The sequence below is a fragment of the Clupea harengus genome, chromosome 10 (genome assembly GCF_900700415.2).
Source record: "Clupea harengus chromosome 10, Ch_v2.0.2, whole genome shotgun sequence".
Taxonomy (NCBI): domain Eukaryota; kingdom Metazoa; phylum Chordata; class Actinopteri; order Clupeiformes; family Clupeidae; genus Clupea; species Clupea harengus.
In genome coordinates this window covers 10,161,468-10,181,467 of record NC_045161.1, presented here as the reverse complement: position 1 = coordinate 10,181,467, position 20,000 = coordinate 10,161,468, and the positions used below count along the sequence as shown (strand labels likewise).

Here is a 20,000-nt window from a genome sequence, read left to right as displayed (position 1 = left end):
CCGCCTCCATTGCTAATGCAAAAGTGATGCAGTTGAAGGGCAAAATGGAATGATGCAGTTGAGTTCATCACCATATGCTGTCTATCTCACAGAGCAGTCCCAACCTAACATGAACACACTGCATGTGAGGGGACTGCAAATTCAGATTCGTTTAATTAATTTTGAAATCGGCCAACGGTGACTTTTTTTGATTAGCCGCAGCCAGAATGCTAATGACAAGATATGAACCACTGGCAGAAAGATATGGGTTTTGGGGAAAAAAATAATGATATACACGTGGTCAGAAGAACAGATGTCATCTCCAATACATAATAGCGCCGCATTTAAATGCACATCTTGGTACAGTGCAGTGTAAAAAATAAGATAGCAGTCCTACACTGATGAGGTTTTGGTGTTTGGTGTTGCAATTTGAATTGCCATCTGTCATGTGAGTTTTCAAAACAAGCGATCCAAACCACAGTGTGGAAAACTCATTTGGAGCATCAACAGAGCATCCACCGCCACTGCTCAGCGCCCACGGCATAACTCTCTGTCCCCCGAAAGCCTTCTCTCCGCTCGTAAGTACGCTCTACTGGGGGAAGTCTGCTCTGCTCGCCGTGGTTTTTGTGGTCTGTAATCCTGGAGATTAGACGAGGCCTGAGAAATGTCACAGCCTCTCTGAATGGACCCTGCCCTCTGTGTGGCTCGGGGGCAGCGGGCTCCACGGCGCGGGGGCCGGGCGCCGCTGGCCTTACCCAGTAATCAGCCCGTGTCACTCCTAATTACAGTTGATTACGCCACATCTGGTGCAGTGGCTAAACACGGCAGCTGAGATGGACTGCTCATGGGTGTTTCCATGCAACAGAGACTGAGGGAAAGATAGAGTGTGTATGAGTCTGTGCGTGCGTGTGTGTGTGTGTGTGTGTCTATGAGTGTACATCCTGCTGGCTGGTAATTGTGTGGGTAGGCCTACATGATACTGTACACACTACAATGGTATTGTGTATGTGTGTTCTAAATGAAAACATTTGAGATATAATTGGGTAATGTAGCTGCCTCAGTTTTACCCTGTGAGATTATCTAATTATATTTTAACCCAATTTTGGAAAGCAGTTGTGGTGTTACATGAGAAACATAAATAAACAGCATCATACAAACTGCAAACAAACACAGATGGCGCCTCTCTCTTTGCTATTTCTTTACTCTCATGTGGGCCCACACACACACACATGGACACACACACACACACACACACACACACACACACACACACACACGCACAGAGCCCTAGTACTCAGAGGGCTTGACCCAGTTGAGTGCTCAGTAATCACTGGTCCAGGTGGAGCAGACAGTGGATGAGATTCAGGTTAACACTCTTGTGTGTCTTTGTCTCTGCTCCTCTCTCTCTCTGTGTGTGTGTGTGTGTGTGTGTGTGTGTGTGTGTGGGTGTTTGAGCAGGATGAAACTGTGATCTGTCCCCTGATGGATAGGCTTAGTGCACTTCACCCCTCTGGCCATTGCATTCAGAGAGAAACTTATGCAAAACTATATTACACAAAAAGCTCTCTCACTCGTTCTTTCCTCCTCTTCCTCTCTCTCTCTCTCTCTCTCATAAACACACACACACACAAAGTCACACACTCACAAACACTCATACACACATCGATGGACACACACACATACACACACACACACATACACACACACACACACACACACACACACACACACACACACACACACAGTGCAATAATCCAGATTAAACTCAAGAGGAGCAGCAGCTGTTCCAAAATTAGATTTTTATTGGGGCAGTTGGTTTGTCACACACACCATTTTAGCTGTCTCCCCCCCTGCCACTGTGGTTTAGGGCTCGGTACAACAACGAAGACAACCAGTTCAGCATTTAAAACTGGTCCCCATTCCAAACATTCAAAACTGGTCCAAGTACAGAGATTCACAGACGATCTGACACCGCAGCATCTGATCTGATCCCAGTTAAGTTCACACGGATTCCCAGACGATCGCTGGGTCACAATGTTAGTGTCCTCGCTAGTCCTGGGTGTTCAGTGGTCATGCTGGTCCCATGTGTGTGATCCTCCTCTCACTTGGAGGTGCAGCTGAGGACCACTGGGGGAAGGGGATTTGGGGGGAGGGGGGCGCTCTGTTTTGCAAATAAATTTTGGAAATACCTTTTTTATACTGAAAAGATAAAAACATGCAAAAAAACTTCCTTCGGTAGTCCAAATGACACATGTACAAGTCTGCACTTAATGCAATTCCTCATAGACTACGTCAATAAAAAGAACGAAAAGCAAAACAAAAAAATCCTTATTTACAGACATATTTATCCAGTGGCATAAAAATGCAGAAAATAGTATGAAATAGAGTGACTAAGGCAAATTAAGTAATGCATGAATTTGAAATAAATAAATGACACCACCATTCCATAAAAGTAAGAAGAGAAAACACCTTAACAGTGTCCTGGTGTGCAATTCCAACAGCCAACTGAAAACCACGAAGCCAAACAGACAGTTCATACAGACATTGTTTTAAAAAAGTCTAGCGTTGGTTCTGTACATGCCTGTGAACTGGGCCTGAAGACAGAATTGTGTCCATCAGAGTCACCGGTAGAATAAAGCGTTGCACACGGTTGAGCAGAACAGGTTACTAGAAACACCTTCCAAAATGGACGAGACGCACGTAGATGTTATGTGGCCAGGGCCCTGCCCAGAGCAGGTTTGTTTTCGGATCGTTATTTTGGAACGCGTAGGCGACGTGTTCTGCCCCAGGGGTAGGAGCCGAGGACGGACCAGAGTGGACGAACCCAACTTGCATCCTCGCCATTGCCCAAATAACAGGAAGAAGAAAACTGAACAAACAAACAAAAAAAAGCAGACAGCGAAACCGAACATAAATGTACAAAAAGGCACAATATATATCCCAGTGCTTCTGGACTGTGAGATTCAAGTGTAATCGCAATGTTCTCGCAATGTTCTCCTGCCGTTCCTCTCGCTCAGAGGTTCTGTAGGTTCCCTCTTTTGCTCTGAGGTATTCACAAAACAAGGGTGCCTCCAGAGAACTGGTCTCTGTTACCACGGTGACCACATTTCCTTGCCCTTCTCTTGCTCTCTCACACTCTCATGGGAGGAAAAAAAACCAAAACATTTTTGAGGTTCTACAAGCATGTCCATGTCCACATCCATGTCCAATCTTTCAAAGTGCCAGTCATTTTTTTTTTTTTTTTACTTCATATCCGCTCTCCTCTTCATCCTCCCATTCTTGTACGCATGTTTTGTGGGCATGTATACGTATGTGAGCGTGTGGGTGTGTGTGCATATGAGTGTTTGTGTGCCGCGCGTGTGCTTGAGAGCACTAGTCGTCGTAGCCCCCGTACATGTCGGCCAGCTTGCGGAAGCGGGGGCCCCAGTCGCTGAGGTAGTCGTAGTCTTGGTCGCTGCCGCTGATGGACGAATGCAGCGAGGAGAGGGAGCCGGCCGTCGAGCCACTGCCCTCGTAGTCGAACACCAGCAGGGAGTCATAGGGAGGTGCCGTGGGGTCGCCGTCCGCCGCTCGCAAGCCCTGCAGGGAGAAGGGGAGAGAGCAAGGGAGCGGCTGAGTGAGTGAACGAGTTAGAGAATTGTTCACGCTTGTTTAGCCTTCAAAAGTCAAGAGTAATGGGGCAGCTTGTTTTCAGCCGAAAAACTCTGCAACCGCAGTTCTGCCTATTTGATTTGATTCAAGCTCATTACGGACTAAACACACAACATTCTTCACAACACGCGTCTGATAAACACCAAATGTCTCTCCGCCCTCAGATTACGACTACGTGCAATAATAAAAATATATTAACTGTGCCAAAAACCGAATGGTTTCTGAACGAAATAGGCTACAGTTTTCCCTTCAGCAGATTCGCATAACAGGACGCAATCGCATACACGACTCTACCCATAGATTCTCGTGGCATTCTAATGAACAAAATCAAGACAAAGTCTGTATATCATTAACAAACATCGATGAACCTTGCTATAACATACATTAGTATTCCACACATCCCTCTATGCCCTTCTACAAGCTCTGTCTGTCTGCAAACAGAAAGCGCATAAATTAGCATAGAACAGATATTCCCATTCATTGCAACACTTAGCTCCATATCAAACACGGAGGAGGGAAGAAATTAATCAAACTCTGGGGGTCTGTGATGGGTGTATTTGGTATTTTCTTCTCTTCTGAAATTGCGGGCGTGAAATGCAATCACTGAATGATTACAGCACTAAATTATATCCATAGCAATAACAGCTAAGCAGGAAGCTGTCAATATGGACATGCTGTGTTTTGTGACCATTATATCCACCATTATTTCCATTTTTTCATGAAGGGCGGGAAAGTCTTAACTTCTAAAACCCAAATAAACATCTTAAAAATGTTGACACAATACAACTGGACGTCATCCTCTATGACAAACCATGATGAAATGGTTTGTATTACTAAAAGCCTGATGGAAGTTCGACATAAATGCTTATATCTCTTACAGTCAATAACCTAGCTGTGGGTCACACTGGGTGTAACGATAACCAACTGAAACATTTCACATGGATTTCTCTATTTAATGTGATTATTTATGATTACTGTTTCCCGACTGTACATCCCCACAAATGAGTCAGAAACTTAGGCCATTTTCATTTCAACAGGAACAGGAGTGTCCTCCTCATTTTATCATGTCATCACACTTGTGGAATGTCTTAAGGCATTGCATCTGGCAGCCTCTAATATGGACCTCAGCATAATGAAATACAAATTCATTCAAAACAGTATTTTGGTAAAGAAACAAACTGTTCACGGTCCTTTTTTAAGGGATTCTGCCAATCCAAATATATATACATAGGTTCTATGTGTGCTTGTGCGTTGGCAGGGGTTTGCAAATACTGTATATATATATGTGTGCCTCTGCAGTGTGTGTGTGTGTTAGTGTGAGATTGAGTGTGTGTGTGTGTGATGGATATAAAGAGATGGCCAGTGATTTCTGTGGAAGTGTACCCACCTCGCTGATGAAGTCTCCGATGTCTCCGGGGTGTGGGGCGGCGGAGCGGATGGGGTACTGGGTCTCTGAGTGCAGGGGCCTCTCATCCAGCCTCCTCACCCCCATGGGCTTTATGGTCTCGTGGTCCATCTCAGGCTGCTGCAGCTGGCTCAGGTCATAGTCCTGCATGTACAACACAGCGGTGAGAAGAGATAGAGACGCCAGATAGTGTGTGTGTGAGTGTGTGGGTGGGGGGGGGTTATGGTCCTGCCCATACAAGACAGTGGTGAGAGATGTGTGTGTGCAGTGTTATCTCCGACAGATAGTGGGATTCTTTCAGAATATAACAACATGTACTCTTGGACAAACCAATTTCATTCCTCGCCAAACTCCCTATGTCAGTGTCCAAAAATAACATATTCCAGTGATCTTGCACAAGGACTAGGCCGTAGGCCATAATTATCAATACCAGAGAGATTTCAAGGATCTGTGCATGGGTATCTGTGTCTGTGTGTGTGTGACAAAGAGTGTGTGGTGTACATGTGACTGATTGTGTGTGTGTGTGTGTGTGTGTGTGTGTGTGTGTACCTGGTCCTCCTCTCCGCCTCCCTCCTCATCGTACTTGAGGATGTTGTCTCGCACATCGTCCTCAGGGTCGATGAGCAGCTGCTTGGCCTGACGCTCCTTATCCCGTCTCTTCAGCCACATCACAAACACCAGCACCAGCACTGCAGCAGCAGAGCCAGGGAGGGAGGGAGGGAGAGAGAGAGAGGGAGGGGGGGGGAGGGGGGAGGGAGAGAGGGGGGGGGGGGGAGGAGAGAGCCAAAAAGATGGGGGGAGACAAGAAGAGAGAGAAGGGATAAGTGAGAGAGAGGGATGGACAGACAGGGAGGCAACGGAGAAGAGGTGGGGTGATAGAGGGACAAGGAAAGGGGGAGAGATAAAGGATAAAGGGTAAGAGAGAGAGGAGAGAGGAGAGAGGAAAGAGTGTTATATTTGCATATCCTTTTCATTCCAGTGAATCATTTGGAATTAGCGAGAAGGTTGAGACAGGCTTGTTACTCATTCAGATCCTGGTGTGTGCATGTGTGTTTGTGTGCGTGCGTGCGTGCGTGCGTGCGTGCGTGCGTGCGTGCGCGCGCGCGTGTGTGTGTGTGTGTGTGTGTGTGTACAAGCGTTAGGGGGATGTGGGTTAACAACCTGAGGGACAACCAGTCAGGTTATGACAAATGAGAGGGTGGGAAGGAGGTAGGGAGAGAGCTGCTAACTCAGCACTGCATGCTGTGCCAGGGATTACTCTAGAGTGCTTCAGAGTGTGTGTGTGTGTGTGTGTGTGTGTGTGGGCTTGGATGTGGGTGTAGGAGTGTGTTAGAGAGTATGTGTGTCTCTGTAGGTGTCCTTGCTTGTGAGTGCGTATATGCAGTGTGATGCATATGTGTGCTGGTATGTAGATTAGAGCACTGTAAGCTTGTGAGTGTGTGTGTGTGTGTGTGTGTGTGTGTGTGTGTGTGTGTGTGTGTGTGTGTGTGTGTGTGTGTGTGTGTGTGTGTGTGCGCCTTACCTAGTAGTATGATGATACAGATGAGAATGGCTATGATGGCTCCAGTTCCAATCCCTGCCGCCATGATACGCTCCATGTCCACACAGTTGCTATGGTGATCACACACACACACCTTGACACGCAGGTAGGAGGTGTTGGACATGGGCAGATGTCCTGAGTCTGTGATGATGATTGGCACCTCATACACGCCCCTCTCCATGAAGCCTAACTTCATATTCAGCTGAGCGTGATCACCTAAAGAAGCAGGGAAGGGTTACTAAAATATGAGTATAAGAAGTATAAGAATGTAAGAAGGATTCATGAAAGATTAATGGGTTGAGATTTCCAAAGGACTACACTCCACACTACCCAGAAACCATTGGCCATCTCTCTCTCACTGACACACACACACACACACACACACACACACACACACACACACACACACACACTCTCTCACAGGCCCTTTTGAATGTATCTGCAGACATATTTTGACTCCATATACAATCTATAATTCAAATTGTATATTATCTGATTACTATCTTAATAGTAATCAATAATCAGTAATTAGTAGTAGTAATAGTAGTAATCAGCGCCCGTACCACTGATCTGTGCGAGTGACCAGTTGCGGCGCACGTCGGCGGGCCTGTTGGCCAGCTCGAAGCGAAAGGGCCCGGCGTTGGTGTGCATGTCCCCGTCCTCGGCGGTGATGTTCAGGCCCGCCGGGTTGGCCTTCTCGCACATCTCCACCTCTGAGGGGAAGACGCGCGGCGCGTTGTCATTGATGTCCAGCAGCAGGATCTGCAGCGTGCCAGAGCCACTCGCCGGGGGATTGCCTGAAAGAGGACGGAAGAGAGGAGGGGGAGAGAGAGAGGAGAGAGAGAGAGGAGAGGGAGAAAAGAGAAGAGGAGAGAGAAAGGCACAGAGCAAGTAAGGATTTTAGTAGGAAATGAGGCAAAGCGAAAGGGGCATGGGGTTGCTATGAATCCATATGAATCAATATTACTTTTAAGTATATATAGCTTAAAAGTAATATTGTATATTGTACAATTGCTGACAATGGTTTCTTGTCTGAAGCCTATGAGACAACTCTTATACCGTTCCAAAGATAGCAAGTAATGACCTTTTCAACCCAATAACCTCATGCTCACACACACACACACACACACACACACACACACACACTCAGCCTTGGCCAAATGACCCTCTTAGCCTTCAAGCTCATTATTTCACTACTTCTTTAAAGTGCAGCAAGGGAACTACTGGTGCTTTGATACTGTACTGACCCTCTATGTGTGTGTGTGTGTGTATATATCTGTGTTTGTGTGTGTGTGTGTGTGTGTGTGTGTGTAAAGCTGTGTGAGTCAGCCTGTGTGTGAGTCAGTGAGATGCAGCAGGAATACTAAGAACCAGTGTGGAATAGAGCTGACTGTTGTACATAACTATGGCGGCATTCAAGGAAGTGGTGTGTGTGTGTGCGCGTGTGTGTGTGAGTGTGTGTGTGTGTGTTCACATTCTTGTTTGTGAGCGAGTCCACGAGTGCTTTTGTGTGACAGTGTGTATGTGTGCGAACATTTTCTCCCAAGAGCTGTGATCAATAGAGTTAGTCATCCAACCCACTGGAGAACTATTAATGAATTTAACCCTACACTGATCCTTGTCACACACACACACACACACACACACACACACACACACACACACACACATACACACACAGAGGGAGAGAGAGAGTGAAAGAGAGAGTGAGGGTGAGCTCACCATTGTCTGTTGCCAGGAAAGTGACATTGTAGTAGTTGTTGTTGACATAGGGCGACTCCCTGTCCAGTATAGCGATGGTAGAGATGTGGCCACTCATAGGGTCTATCTTCACCCAGTTGGCAGGGTCAAAGATCTTTGAGTACCTGAAGCAAACACACACACACAAAAAGGCCATTTTGAAACAAATGTGAGACGTCACAAAATTGTGTGTGTGTGTGTGTGTGTGTGTGTGTGTGTGTGTGCGTGCGTCCACGTGGATGTGCATGTGAAGAACCCTTGAACAATGAGTCTATTGCAGCTCCCCGAGAGACAGTCAGTCTACAAGCCTCAGGAGGCAGGAGACATCGGCATCAGTCGTGTGATAACACAGACAATGTCCCCATCATTGCCTTACACTACAAGCCAGGAATTACGCACGTGAAGTCAAACAACTGAAAAACGCAGCAATCTGCAGCAAAAATGACACCCACTGTGCCATTCTTATACACAAGAAAAGGTGTAGATCAATACAGAAAATCCAAAAACATGTCTTTTGAAACAAATGTAAAAAGATAAATAAATAATCCATCACGGCCATGGACATTTACAGGTCTATGCAAGGAGAATTCAAACCCTTCTCCCTAATGCGCATCTGGTGAGTTTGAGACACATGCCTGAGAGACCACAGTTCTAATCCTGTCAAGGTCGACCGAAGCCCTTTGAAGCCTCCCTTGACCATCCCTTCTCCAGCCGAGAGAGACCAGAGCCTAATCCTGTGAAGGTCGCCCCCGAACGCTTTGAAGTCTCTCTTCTTTGCCGTCCCTTTTTGTCCAGCAGACGTCACCGACTCCCACATGAGCCCCCAAACATTCATCTACTGCAGATCTCCTACCTCCCACGCTCCTACCACGGAGATATCCGCAATCTATTAGGCGCAGGTCTCCAGACACACACACACACACTCCTCCAGACACACACACACACACTCCTCCAGCCACTCACACACAGTCCTCCAGACACACATACTCCTCCATTCTGTGCTGATTCACCGTGGGTACCACTGCAGGGCCTCCTGCTTGCTCCACAAGCTCATCACCGGGGGTGTTAGACCATGAATCAGTGCTCAGGGAGTAGCAGGACGCTGGAATTATCTGCCTGTCATTTAGGGAAAGTGAGGGGGGGGGGGGGGTAGTGGAGGAGGGGCAAATTCCAATTGTGGCGAGGAGAATGTCTTCTCTGGCTATTACTGATGCTACCAGAGGCTGGTGGTAAGCAGAATTACTGAGCGCCGGTGCCAAGCCTATTGGGACAGCTTTTGGAAATCTCTCCCCCCCCACCAACGAGGACGCCTGCGGCGCATCTCGGGAATCGTTTGGCATGACCACGTGCCAAGGGCTTGCATGCCCATGGATTTGCCAGGACCGACTGTGAGGGGCATTAAGGCCCGGTGCCACCTGCGCAGGGCGGGCGGAAGCATCGGGATGCCCCCGGGACTGAGTGCCAACTAGTCCTGGACTGCTGGTTGGCAGGGAGGAAGAAGATGGGGAGGAGAGGGATGGTGACTGGGAGAAGCAGAGGACACCGGTGAAGAAGAGCAGGAAGAGGTGCTATGAACAGAGTTGGCTCTGATACAGCCAGTGTCAGCCAGCATTTATGTTCCAGCAGCAGTAACACACAAACACACACAAACACACACACACACACACACACACAGTTTTGTTTTCAGGCGAACCTCTCAGATAACACTTCCATTGAGCATATGTACTTGTGTGTGTGAGACCAGTGTCGTGTGAATGTTAGACTAGAAGCGTGCACATGCATGTGTGTGCATTAACCACAGGCTTAAGATCACTCATGTGTATATGGGTGTGCACTGTGTGCACTGTGTAAACATTTGTCTGACAATCCTTGGCATCCCTACATGTTCATGTATACTCAGCACCATGCGTGTGTAGGTTAGTATGTGTCTGAGTGTTCGTCTGTCTGAGCGTATACCATGTGTGTGTGTAGTGTACGTGTGTGTACCTGATGCTCTGCCTCATGTATCTGTCGGGGTCATGGGCTAAATAGGGCTGGATGGTGGTGCCGGCTTGGATGCCCTCTTCCAGGCGGATGGTCTTGGGGTTGGGATCGAACTGTGGCCCTTCGTTCACGTCCAACACACGGATGCTCACGGTTGCCGTGGAGGCTCGGGGAGGATAGACGCTCCTTGGCAACGGGGACTCGTTCTCTGCCACAACGGACAGGGTGAAGGTGCGCGTGGTCTCATAATCGATGGGCTGAAGAAGGGGATACGAGCACATAAAAAAATACACACACGGAAACACACACACATGGAATGAAATTCATGTTGAATTTGAAAGGCCTCTACTATGTCATAGTCTTATCACACACAAACAGAGGGTAGCTTTATGGAGCCACAAACTCACATACACACACCCACCCCCCCCCACACACACACACACACACAGACACAGACACACACACACACACCTTAACCACCGTGACCCGGCCCTCGTTGGTGATGGGGTCGGTGATGATGGCGAATCGTCCGGAGGTGTCTCCCCCAGTGATACGATACACGGCATTCCAGGCGGGGGTGTTGGGCTGGTCCTTATCGCTCACGGTCAGGTTGGCCACGATCACCTTCTCTTTGTTCTCCTGAACCTCACCATAGAACTACAAGAAGAAAGGATGAGTGAGTAAGTCATGAGTCTAAATCCTCTGCACGTATGTGTGTGTGTTTGTGTGTGAGGATCTGTGAATGGTAAAGTGTGTGTGTTTGTGTGTGAGGATCTGTGAATGGTAAAGTGTGTGTATGCGTATGTGTCGGAGTTTGTGTGTGTGTGTGTGAGAGAGAGAGAGAGAGAGAGAGGACCAATGAATGTGTGTGTGTGCGTGTGTGCGTGTGTGTGTGTGTGTGTGTGTGTGTGTGTGTGTGTGTGTGTGTGTGTGTGTGTGTGTGTGCACGTGTGTATCCGTACTCACCGTGTCTGTGGTAAACTCTGGTGCATTGTCGTTGATGTCTGTGATTCTGATGACGGCGGTGGCAGTGTTAGACAGGCCGTAGGTTGGGTTCCCCTCCATGTCCGTGGCCTGGATTATTAGGGTGTACTGGGACACTTTCTGCAATTATAAGGAACACTCAGTCACACATTCAGCTCCTGGATAGCAGAGGCCTTGACTGTCCTCTATTCACCACCCACTCTGCCGCCTCACTTTGCAAGCTTGTCCTTGGGACTTTGCATATATTTGAGTGATTCACCTGATTGTCCTTAAAAGGATCCAATAAATGGGGATGGCAAAAGTATTCAGAGTCGTTTAATGTGTTTAATGAGATTAACACACACACACATACACACACCACACACACACCACACACACACCACACACACACCACACACACACACACACACACACACACACACACACACGCACACACCTCTCTATCCAGGCCAGCTGCTACAGTGATAATGGCTCCAGTCTTGTTGTTGATGGTGAACATGCTGGGGTTGGGGCTGTGGGGCTGCTGGGACAGGATCTTGTAGCGTAGCATCCCATTGGGCATGTTCGGGTCGTCCTTATCCTGGGACGTTACAGTCATCACAGTGGTACCTACACACACACACACACACACACACACACACATTTTAGTGTTTACAGCGGGTCAGCGTCAGGCCAGTGTCCGCCATTGCCCACGCATGCGCGCATGCGCACAAAACACACACACACACACACACACACACACACACACACACACACTCCACTGAGCTTTGTGTTTTTTGTGCTTCAGAGAGTACATTTTCTTTCACTTCGACTTGGTCTTAAATGGCCACAATGAAAATTCTAAATGGCCACAGGGACTTTCCTGCCTCTTCTTCATTGCATTCTTCTATGTTGACAAGACTCTCCACAATGGCCAACATCTCTGTAAGGCTCTGGCCTAGTTTCTTTGTGTTGTTTTGACTGAACATGTAAAATGTGCTGCTCGGATGCAGTCAATGATGCTTTAAGTGGTCTGCGTGCTTTTACCCCTGCTCTCACATTGTATGCCTTAGTATGCGTTTATGTGTTCTACATTCCATTCCCATTGTACACAAGAAGGGCTGCAAACAGAAGTCTAAGGAAACCATCTAGACTGCCGTCAGCTTTGTTTGTGATAGGTTGAATGTTAGCATTCTAGATGCCTTGCTATTCCTGAAGTAGCTTGCTGAGAAAGCCATCTTTTTTCCCTTTCTTTTTCTCCCCATGATAATGTATGGAAATTGTGTTCAAAATGCTCAGTAGGGGCCTGTGCTGTCAGCCGCAGACACTTCCCGGTAACCTTCGGCCAGACGACTGCCATTATTGAACTACAGGGACTCTTAGAGTAGTCTGTCTGCCGAGGAGGAGCTAATTCTCTGACAAGCAAGGGTGGTTATTCTCTGCCATTTGTAGTCTCCGAGCGGTTCTTACTGCAGGCTAAACTGCCAGAGGATGTCTGGTACATACATAAGGTTCCTCGCGCTTTCACAGAAAATGTGACTTTCACTGAAGTCAAACTTCTCCTTTGCTTCAAGACGGGGAAATAAATATTCCGCCAAGGGATTAAATGCACTGACCCACACAGCAAGGTTAGATAATCTTAAATGTATTTGTAATTGTATGTGCTGGTGTGTGTGTGTGTGTGTGTGTGTGTGTGTGTGTGTGTGTGTGTGTGTGCGTATGTGTGACTGTGGGTACCCAAATATAGATTTTTTTTGTACAGAAAAAGCAATTACAAAGATTTGATTCAAATAATAATGTGCATATAGGTATGTGGTTCACATACACACTTGTGTTTGTGTGTGTGTGTCTGTGTGTGTGTGTGTGTGTGTGTGTGCGTGCGTGCCTGTGTACCTGGCCTGGTCCCCTCCGGTACTGTCCCATTCCAGATCTGATGAGCAAACTCCGGCCGGTTGTCATTCTGGTCGATCACGTTGATGACAATGTCAATGGGGTTCTCAATCTGGTTACCGTTAATGTCCACTGCATGTGCTCGTAACTGCACACACACACACACACAAACACAAACACAAACACAAAATAAATACATTAATACATACATTGAAATGAACTTAGGTTCATTAAATTAGGTTATAACATTCTTGAACACAGAGGAATTGCACAGCTAAAATCAACATGGTGGCTCCAACCACATGCTGTACGGTCAGCAAGAGGAAGAGTAGGCAATAACATCATCTCTCTTTATTTCCAATGGAAATGTTGCCAAGCAACAGAAGAAGCACATCAGCTGCAAAAATCTCCCGTCTTCCTGAATGGCTTGTGAACAAAGGCAGTTTTATTAGCTACGAGTAGTTATCAGCAGCAGTATGGTGTTCCAGTAAATGTACCAGGAGTCTCTACTAATCCCACCACAGAGAGGATCTCCTTTTCTTCTCTCTCTCTCTCTCTGTCCTTCGCTCTGTACCTGATGTGGCTTTGTGATGGTGGAATGTTTGGTTAAATGATGTCTGAAGGGCTCAGGTTTGTGACTGTGGAACAAACAACCCCAGCCTCAACTAAAATGTACCACTGCGGAGTTACCATGTCCTTTAGAGACATTTCTCTGGATGGCCCAAGGTGTGCTTGTGTTTATGTGTGTGTTTATATGTTTCACAGTTTTAGTGTGTGTGGCCTATTTGTATGTCTGTATGTGTGTATGGTGAGGTTCTCGTCCCCTTAGTGTTTAATATGCATGAAGTGATCTCACGGACCAATGACATCTACATTACCTCATGAATATTCAGCAGGAAGCCCCGCCCGGAATACTAATGAGAGGGGGCCACTGTTGCCATGACGTTTCTTTGCTAAAAGTCACCAAGAGCAGCCTACAACCAATACCTGCTCATCGCCGTTGTGCTCTGATTGTGTGTGTTTGGTGTGAGTACGCACTCTTTGAGGATTAAACTGGGTCTAAGGTCACATTCCCAGACAGAGTGCCATGGCAACAACAAAAGCAAACGAACTCCCACTTTACCAGAACTTTTCCGCACTTTACCAGAACTCTTTTCCTATACCTTTCCACAAACAGACCAGTCATACACACATACACAGACAGTCCTTAAGCAGTCCTCCACACATTCTCTGCCCCGCATTTATCGACCTTCATTCATTCAACACCTACATGGAAGTTGGAGATGTCCTCTCGGTCCAGTGGTTTGGTGACAGACAGCTGTCCATTGATGGGGTTGATGATGAAGATCCCAGTGGGGGGATGATCTGCACCCGGTCCTGTCACGCTGTAGCGCATACGTCCACTACGATCCCTGTCTGAGCGGATCTATACACACACACAAACGCAGACACACACACACACACGGGTGATTAAAGGGGGAAAGTAAATTACAGTAAACATACAAACACACATAAGGACTAGTGCCACCATATAATCAATATTCTGTTCAATTCGCCAGTCTGGACCACCATATAATCAATATTCATTTCAATTTGCCAGTCTGCGCCACCATATAATTGATATTCAGTTCAATTTGCCAGTCTGCAGTGGGCTCCTGACAAGAGATGAAGCAGTTGTTTCCCTGACACCTGGATGACAGGTGAACTTATCAAGCGCTGAAATTATTATGTTTGAGAGAGGTACTCTGTCAGATGTACTTGAAGCTCAGGAGATATGTGTGTAGGTGTGTGTGTGTATGTGTCTATTGGTAAATGTGTGTGTGTGTGCAGAGAGCACCTCCCTTCCTCACTTGCACTTCTGCTAGTACTTAACTTGCACTTACAGTAGTTACATTCCTGCACTTTTTTCTATTTCTTATGTAAAATAGTATTTATTGTTACACTAGATCTCTATTGCTCGTAGCTTGATTGTTCTCTCCCTTGTATGTCTCTTTGGATAAAAGCGTCTGCTAAATGACTAAATGTAAATGTCCCAGAAAACCATGTCATCCCTTCATGTGAAAATCACTAGGCTACAATTTGTATAATATGCAAATACACAGATATTTCCGAGAGCCTTTCGTAGATCCCTAAATGGCACTTCATGTAAACACTATAATGGAAATGGTTACGCAGAGGTCAATTGGAACATTCTTCTGTATACTTTGCATGTGTGTGTTCCATTAAACATCACTGTTTGTGGATGTGACCGAGTGTAGGGATGTTTGTGTGTGTGTTTGATTATGTATCACAGTTTGTGTGTGTGTGAATAAATAGGAGTGAGAGTGTGTATGTGTGTGTGTGTGTGTGTGTGTGTGTGTGTGTGTATTGGTGAACTCACTGTGACAAGGTCTTCTGGGAACTGTCCTCGAGAGTTTTCCGGGACGTTGATGGGGGGGATGACCCAGTCTCTCTTCACTCGTGTCAACGACCCATCTCCCGCAACAACCACGCTTTTCCATGGAAACAGAATCTCCCGCATCTGTGGAGAGCCAGGGACAGGGACAGGGACAGGGTAAACTGGTGGGTGAATGTGAGGGGCTTAGTCATCAAGGTCAGAGAGTCACATAGAGACTTGAAACTGAGACACTGTGTGTATGTGTGTGTGTTTGTGTGTGTGTGTGTGTGTGTGTTTGTAGGTTGTTGAAATATGTGTTTATAGTAGAAATGTATCATGCTCTTGAATATGGCCTGCTCTTACACACTGAATGACACATATAACACAGATACGCCACACCCTTGAACCTTATACAACCCTTATACACTGAGAGACAGCCATGACTGACCTCTCACTGGGTATATTAGTAGTGTGTGTGTGTGTGTGTGTGTGTGTGTGTGTTCATACCTGAGATGTGAGGTTGACATGTGTGTGCCACTCCTGCTTTCTCTCCGAGTCCCGTGCCCACAGCGCAAAACTCTGGCCCTTTTTGCTGTCCACGCGGAAGGTCCTTGTGGCGTAGAGAGTTCCGTTTCCGTCTATCCTGAAGTCTGATTCATCAACGCCCAACTTCACTGAACCTCTATTACAGTCTACAAACCTCACTAGATAGAGAGAGAGAGAGAGAAAGAGAGAGAGACAGAGAGAGAGAGAGAAAGAACAAAAGAAAAGAAGGACATTAGAGAAGTCAATGTGTGTGCGTATGTGTGTGTGTGTGTGTCTGGGTCAGGGTGAAGAGACTGAATTAGAATTGGTAAAATTGACATTCTTATCAAGGATAAACAGAGGTCACTTTCACACAGCTCACTGTCCAAAAGATGGCAACACAAACACACCCTCTCACACACCCTGTCTGCGTTAAACCCTGACCCCCCCAGCCACCCCTCCCCCATACTGCGCTGGTGTATTCATACACGCCAGTGTCTGTGTGCATCTCCACTCCTCCATCCTGTCTCTCTCATTCTCTCCATTCCTGTCTGCACTCCTCTCTTCCCCGCACCTCTCCACTCCCCTGTTCTCTCTCTCACTCCGTCTCTCTTATCACTCTGCAGCACAAACAACCTGCAGGGCTCTGCACCAGTAAAAAGACACCCCTCCCTCCCTCTCTCGCTTTCTCCTTTCTCTTTCTTTCCCTCTCTCTTCCTGCAATCACAGTCTGCCTCTTCTCTCTCTCCCTCTCTGTACCCTTATTCATATTCTATAAATGTAATATTTTTTGTTTTGCAGTCCTTTGGGATGGTTTGTTAGCTGACAGCAGGAGGCTGCTCTGTAAGGTGTGTGTGTGTGTGTGTGTGTGTGTGTGTGTGTGTGCATGTGTCGGTGTGTGTGAGTGTGTGCGTGTGCGTGCTATGCATTTATGTGTGTACTTGTATGTGTATGTTAATTGAGTTTCAAATCACAGCTTTTACCCCAATTAGTAAACATCATCTGATGAAAAGCCTGTGAGAGTAACTTAAGTGGCTTCTAATCTCAGCATTCATGTTTAAACTCCATTACCGCACTTCAAAGAGTATGTGCGTCTGCCAATCACGTTTGACTCTCATTAAAAAACACACACACACACCACACACAAACACACACACACACCGTGTAGTGGACACAGATGCACACACAGTGAAGTGGCCAGAAACTGCTCAATAAAAGAACAAGAACGCACAGCACACAGACTGAAGACACTCCTTCACCTGCTTTACTCCCCATTTCAATCCTAGAGCTGGGCATGGTCATACTGATATCTGTAAGTGTGGGTGTGTGTGTGTGTGTGTGTGTGTGTGTGTGTGTGTGTGTGTGTGTGTGTGTGTGTGTGTAAGTGTGTGAGTGTGTGTGCAATGCTGTGAATTGATTGTTTCCACGATGAAGAGCCACTTGAACTAATATCCCTGCTGTGACATCCTCCTATACGGCGTGTGTGTGTGTGTGTGTGTGTGTGTGTGTGTGTGTGTGTGTGTGTGTGTGTGTGTGTAACGTAGCACAGAGAGATGGATGTGGAGAGAAAAAGAGGGAAGACAGAGCGAGAGAGGGTGATAGAGCTAAAGAGAGAGGGGGAAGCATTGATTAGCTGCCAGAGTCTTTAGCTCATTAGCACAGCTGTAATGAACCTCCTTTCATCTGCAGTGTGTGTGTGTGTGTGTGTGTGTGTGTGTGTGTGTGTGTGTGTGTGTGTGTGTGTGTGTGAGGGGGGCATGTGTGTGAGCATGTCTTTGTTTGTTTGTATGGGTATGCATATGCGTGCAGACATTTATATTATTATATCATATTATGTGTATATGTTGTTTCCAGGGATGTGTATTTGCGGAGTTGGGGGTGAATGTGCAAATTGTACATGTGTATGAGTGTAAATGTGTGTGTGTGCGTGTGTGTGTGTGTGTGTGTGTGGGGGGTCCTGTGTGTGTGTGTGTGTTGTAATTTGTATAATCTTTGCTAGTCTATTTCTCTGCCCAACCAACTGTATCTTTTTAGACAGACATCACTGATTTTGATCACAGGGCCGTTTTAAAACAGAAACACACACACACACACACACACACACACACACACACACACACACACACACACACACACACACACACACACACACACACACACACACACACACACCATTTGCAAAAATGCTTTGCCCTTTCTGTACTCTATTTGTTGCAGACCACAGAGTTTCATCGCTGTAAACTAAGGCACATTGCTCTCGCTAGGAAACATCCTTGAAATTCGTTAAAATGTGGCTATATTTATTAACAACACTTATATTCATCTGAATAATCACCATGACACGCCCCTTAATGTGGATTAAGGAACCATTGCTTTGACAGAGTCCCTTATCCACCCCTTGATCCGTTGCTATGTTACAGCCAACTCCTTAATTATTCCTGAATCACCAAGAAATCTACTTAAACTCTGAAATGTTCCAGTTTTACAGTGGATCTAGTGCTAACTTTGACATGTTAGAATGAGGTGAGATCTACAGCGCATGGCTGAGAGAAGAGAGAAAATGAGAGCCAAAAGGAGACATCAGTCTAAGAAAGAGTGTGTGTCTTTAGTAAGAGCCAGTGGGAGCAGTAGTGATATGGACGTGGATAGACAGAGACTAATACCCATCTGTACAGACATACACTAATCCATAAGAAACACAAAACTCTGTGTGTGTCTGTTAGTGTGTGTGTGTGTGTGTGTGTGTGCCTGTGCTTACTTGCATCACTTAGAAGCAGTTTCCTTGGTGACCTCATGGACTTCATAATAATCCAAGGGATTCTAATCTTAATCCTTACTAAAGGCCAGATTAGCCCCAACCAAACAAAGACAGCTATTTCACTCAACACACACACATATTTTATTTTTCCTGCACCCCTGTGTGAGTATGTCTGTACATTTATTCATCAAAAATCTACCATGACTGTTCCATGCCTTCTATAGTAGCCCTTGAAACACACAGAAAACACGAAGAGCACACAGAGAGTCAGACAGACAGACAGACAGACAGACAGACAGACAGACAGACAGACAGACAGACAGACAGACAGACAGATACACACACACACACACACACACACACACATACAGAGACACACAGACACACACACCACAGAGGTGTGACAAGCCTTGGAATGGGAAGACCCAGGTGCCAAACAGAAACAGCACCTCTCTCTAGCACTAACTAGCTCACACAAATTTGTGCACAGACACGCATGGACACACACACACACAACACACACACACACAGACATGCACACACACACACACACTCACACACTAGGATGAAGCATAAGGGGCTGGTTGGATTAAGAGTGTCAGGTGGTGTCCTAGTTTCTTTGTTATCACACACACACACACACACACACACACACACACACACACACGCTAAGACACAAAGACACACCACTTTAAGCTCTGGGACAGATATCTCTGACTTCACCCCTTATAAACAGGAAATGAAATCATAGAATTGCCATGGGAGCTGATGTCGGCAACAGCTTGCACTTTGATGAGTGTTGCTATGGAGACCTGCCACAATCAGCTGATTGACCTGATGACCTCCAGTTAGGGAGACAGAGCTCTTGGCAGCAGATTTACTACAGTTGACTGGCAGAGATCGTGTGTGTGTGTGTGTGTGTGTGTGTGTGTGTATGTGTGTGTGTGTGTGTGTGTGTGTGTGAGAGAGAGAGGGGAAGTTTGACAGCTGGGTAGACAGCGGGTGTCAAAGGAGACAAGATGAGCTGCTACTGAACAGACTTTACACTTCATCTCCTTTTACACACATGCATACAATCAGAAGATCTCCCTCTCTCACACACACACAAAAACACACTCACAGACACACACAGACAGACACACACACACACACACACACACACACACACACACACACACACCCCTGAGCA

General features: G+C 46.5%; 1 protein-coding gene across 1 annotated transcript in view; it reads right to left on the bottom strand.

Moving 5' to 3' along the window:
* Nucleotides 1-1,761: 1,761 nt before the first annotated feature.
* LOC105907106 (cadherin-2-like) overlaps nt 1,762-20,000 on the bottom strand; it is a 26,459-nt gene continuing 8,220 nt past the window's right edge. The window contains exons 3-16 of the mRNA XM_012835384.3: nt 16,036-16,232; nt 15,532-15,672; nt 14,422-14,577; nt 13,155-13,299; nt 11,719-11,891; nt 11,265-11,402; nt 10,770-10,955; nt 10,302-10,555; nt 8,298-8,440; nt 7,139-7,372; nt 6,558-6,791; nt 5,585-5,724; nt 5,018-5,179; nt 1,762-3,558 (exon numbers count right to left, since the gene is read on the bottom strand). Coding sequence (XP_012690838.2) covers nt 3,352-3,558; nt 5,018-5,179; nt 5,585-5,724; nt 6,558-6,791; nt 7,139-7,372; nt 8,298-8,440; nt 10,302-10,555; nt 10,770-10,955; nt 11,265-11,402; nt 11,719-11,891; nt 13,155-13,299; nt 14,422-14,577; nt 15,532-15,672; nt 16,036-16,232 — 2,510 coding nt within the window. The 3' untranslated portion in view covers nt 1,762-3,351. The remainder of the gene's footprint in view (nt 3,559-5,017; nt 5,180-5,584; nt 5,725-6,557; nt 6,792-7,138; nt 7,373-8,297; nt 8,441-10,301; nt 10,556-10,769; nt 10,956-11,264; nt 11,403-11,718; nt 11,892-13,154; nt 13,300-14,421; nt 14,578-15,531; nt 15,673-16,035; nt 16,233-20,000) is intronic.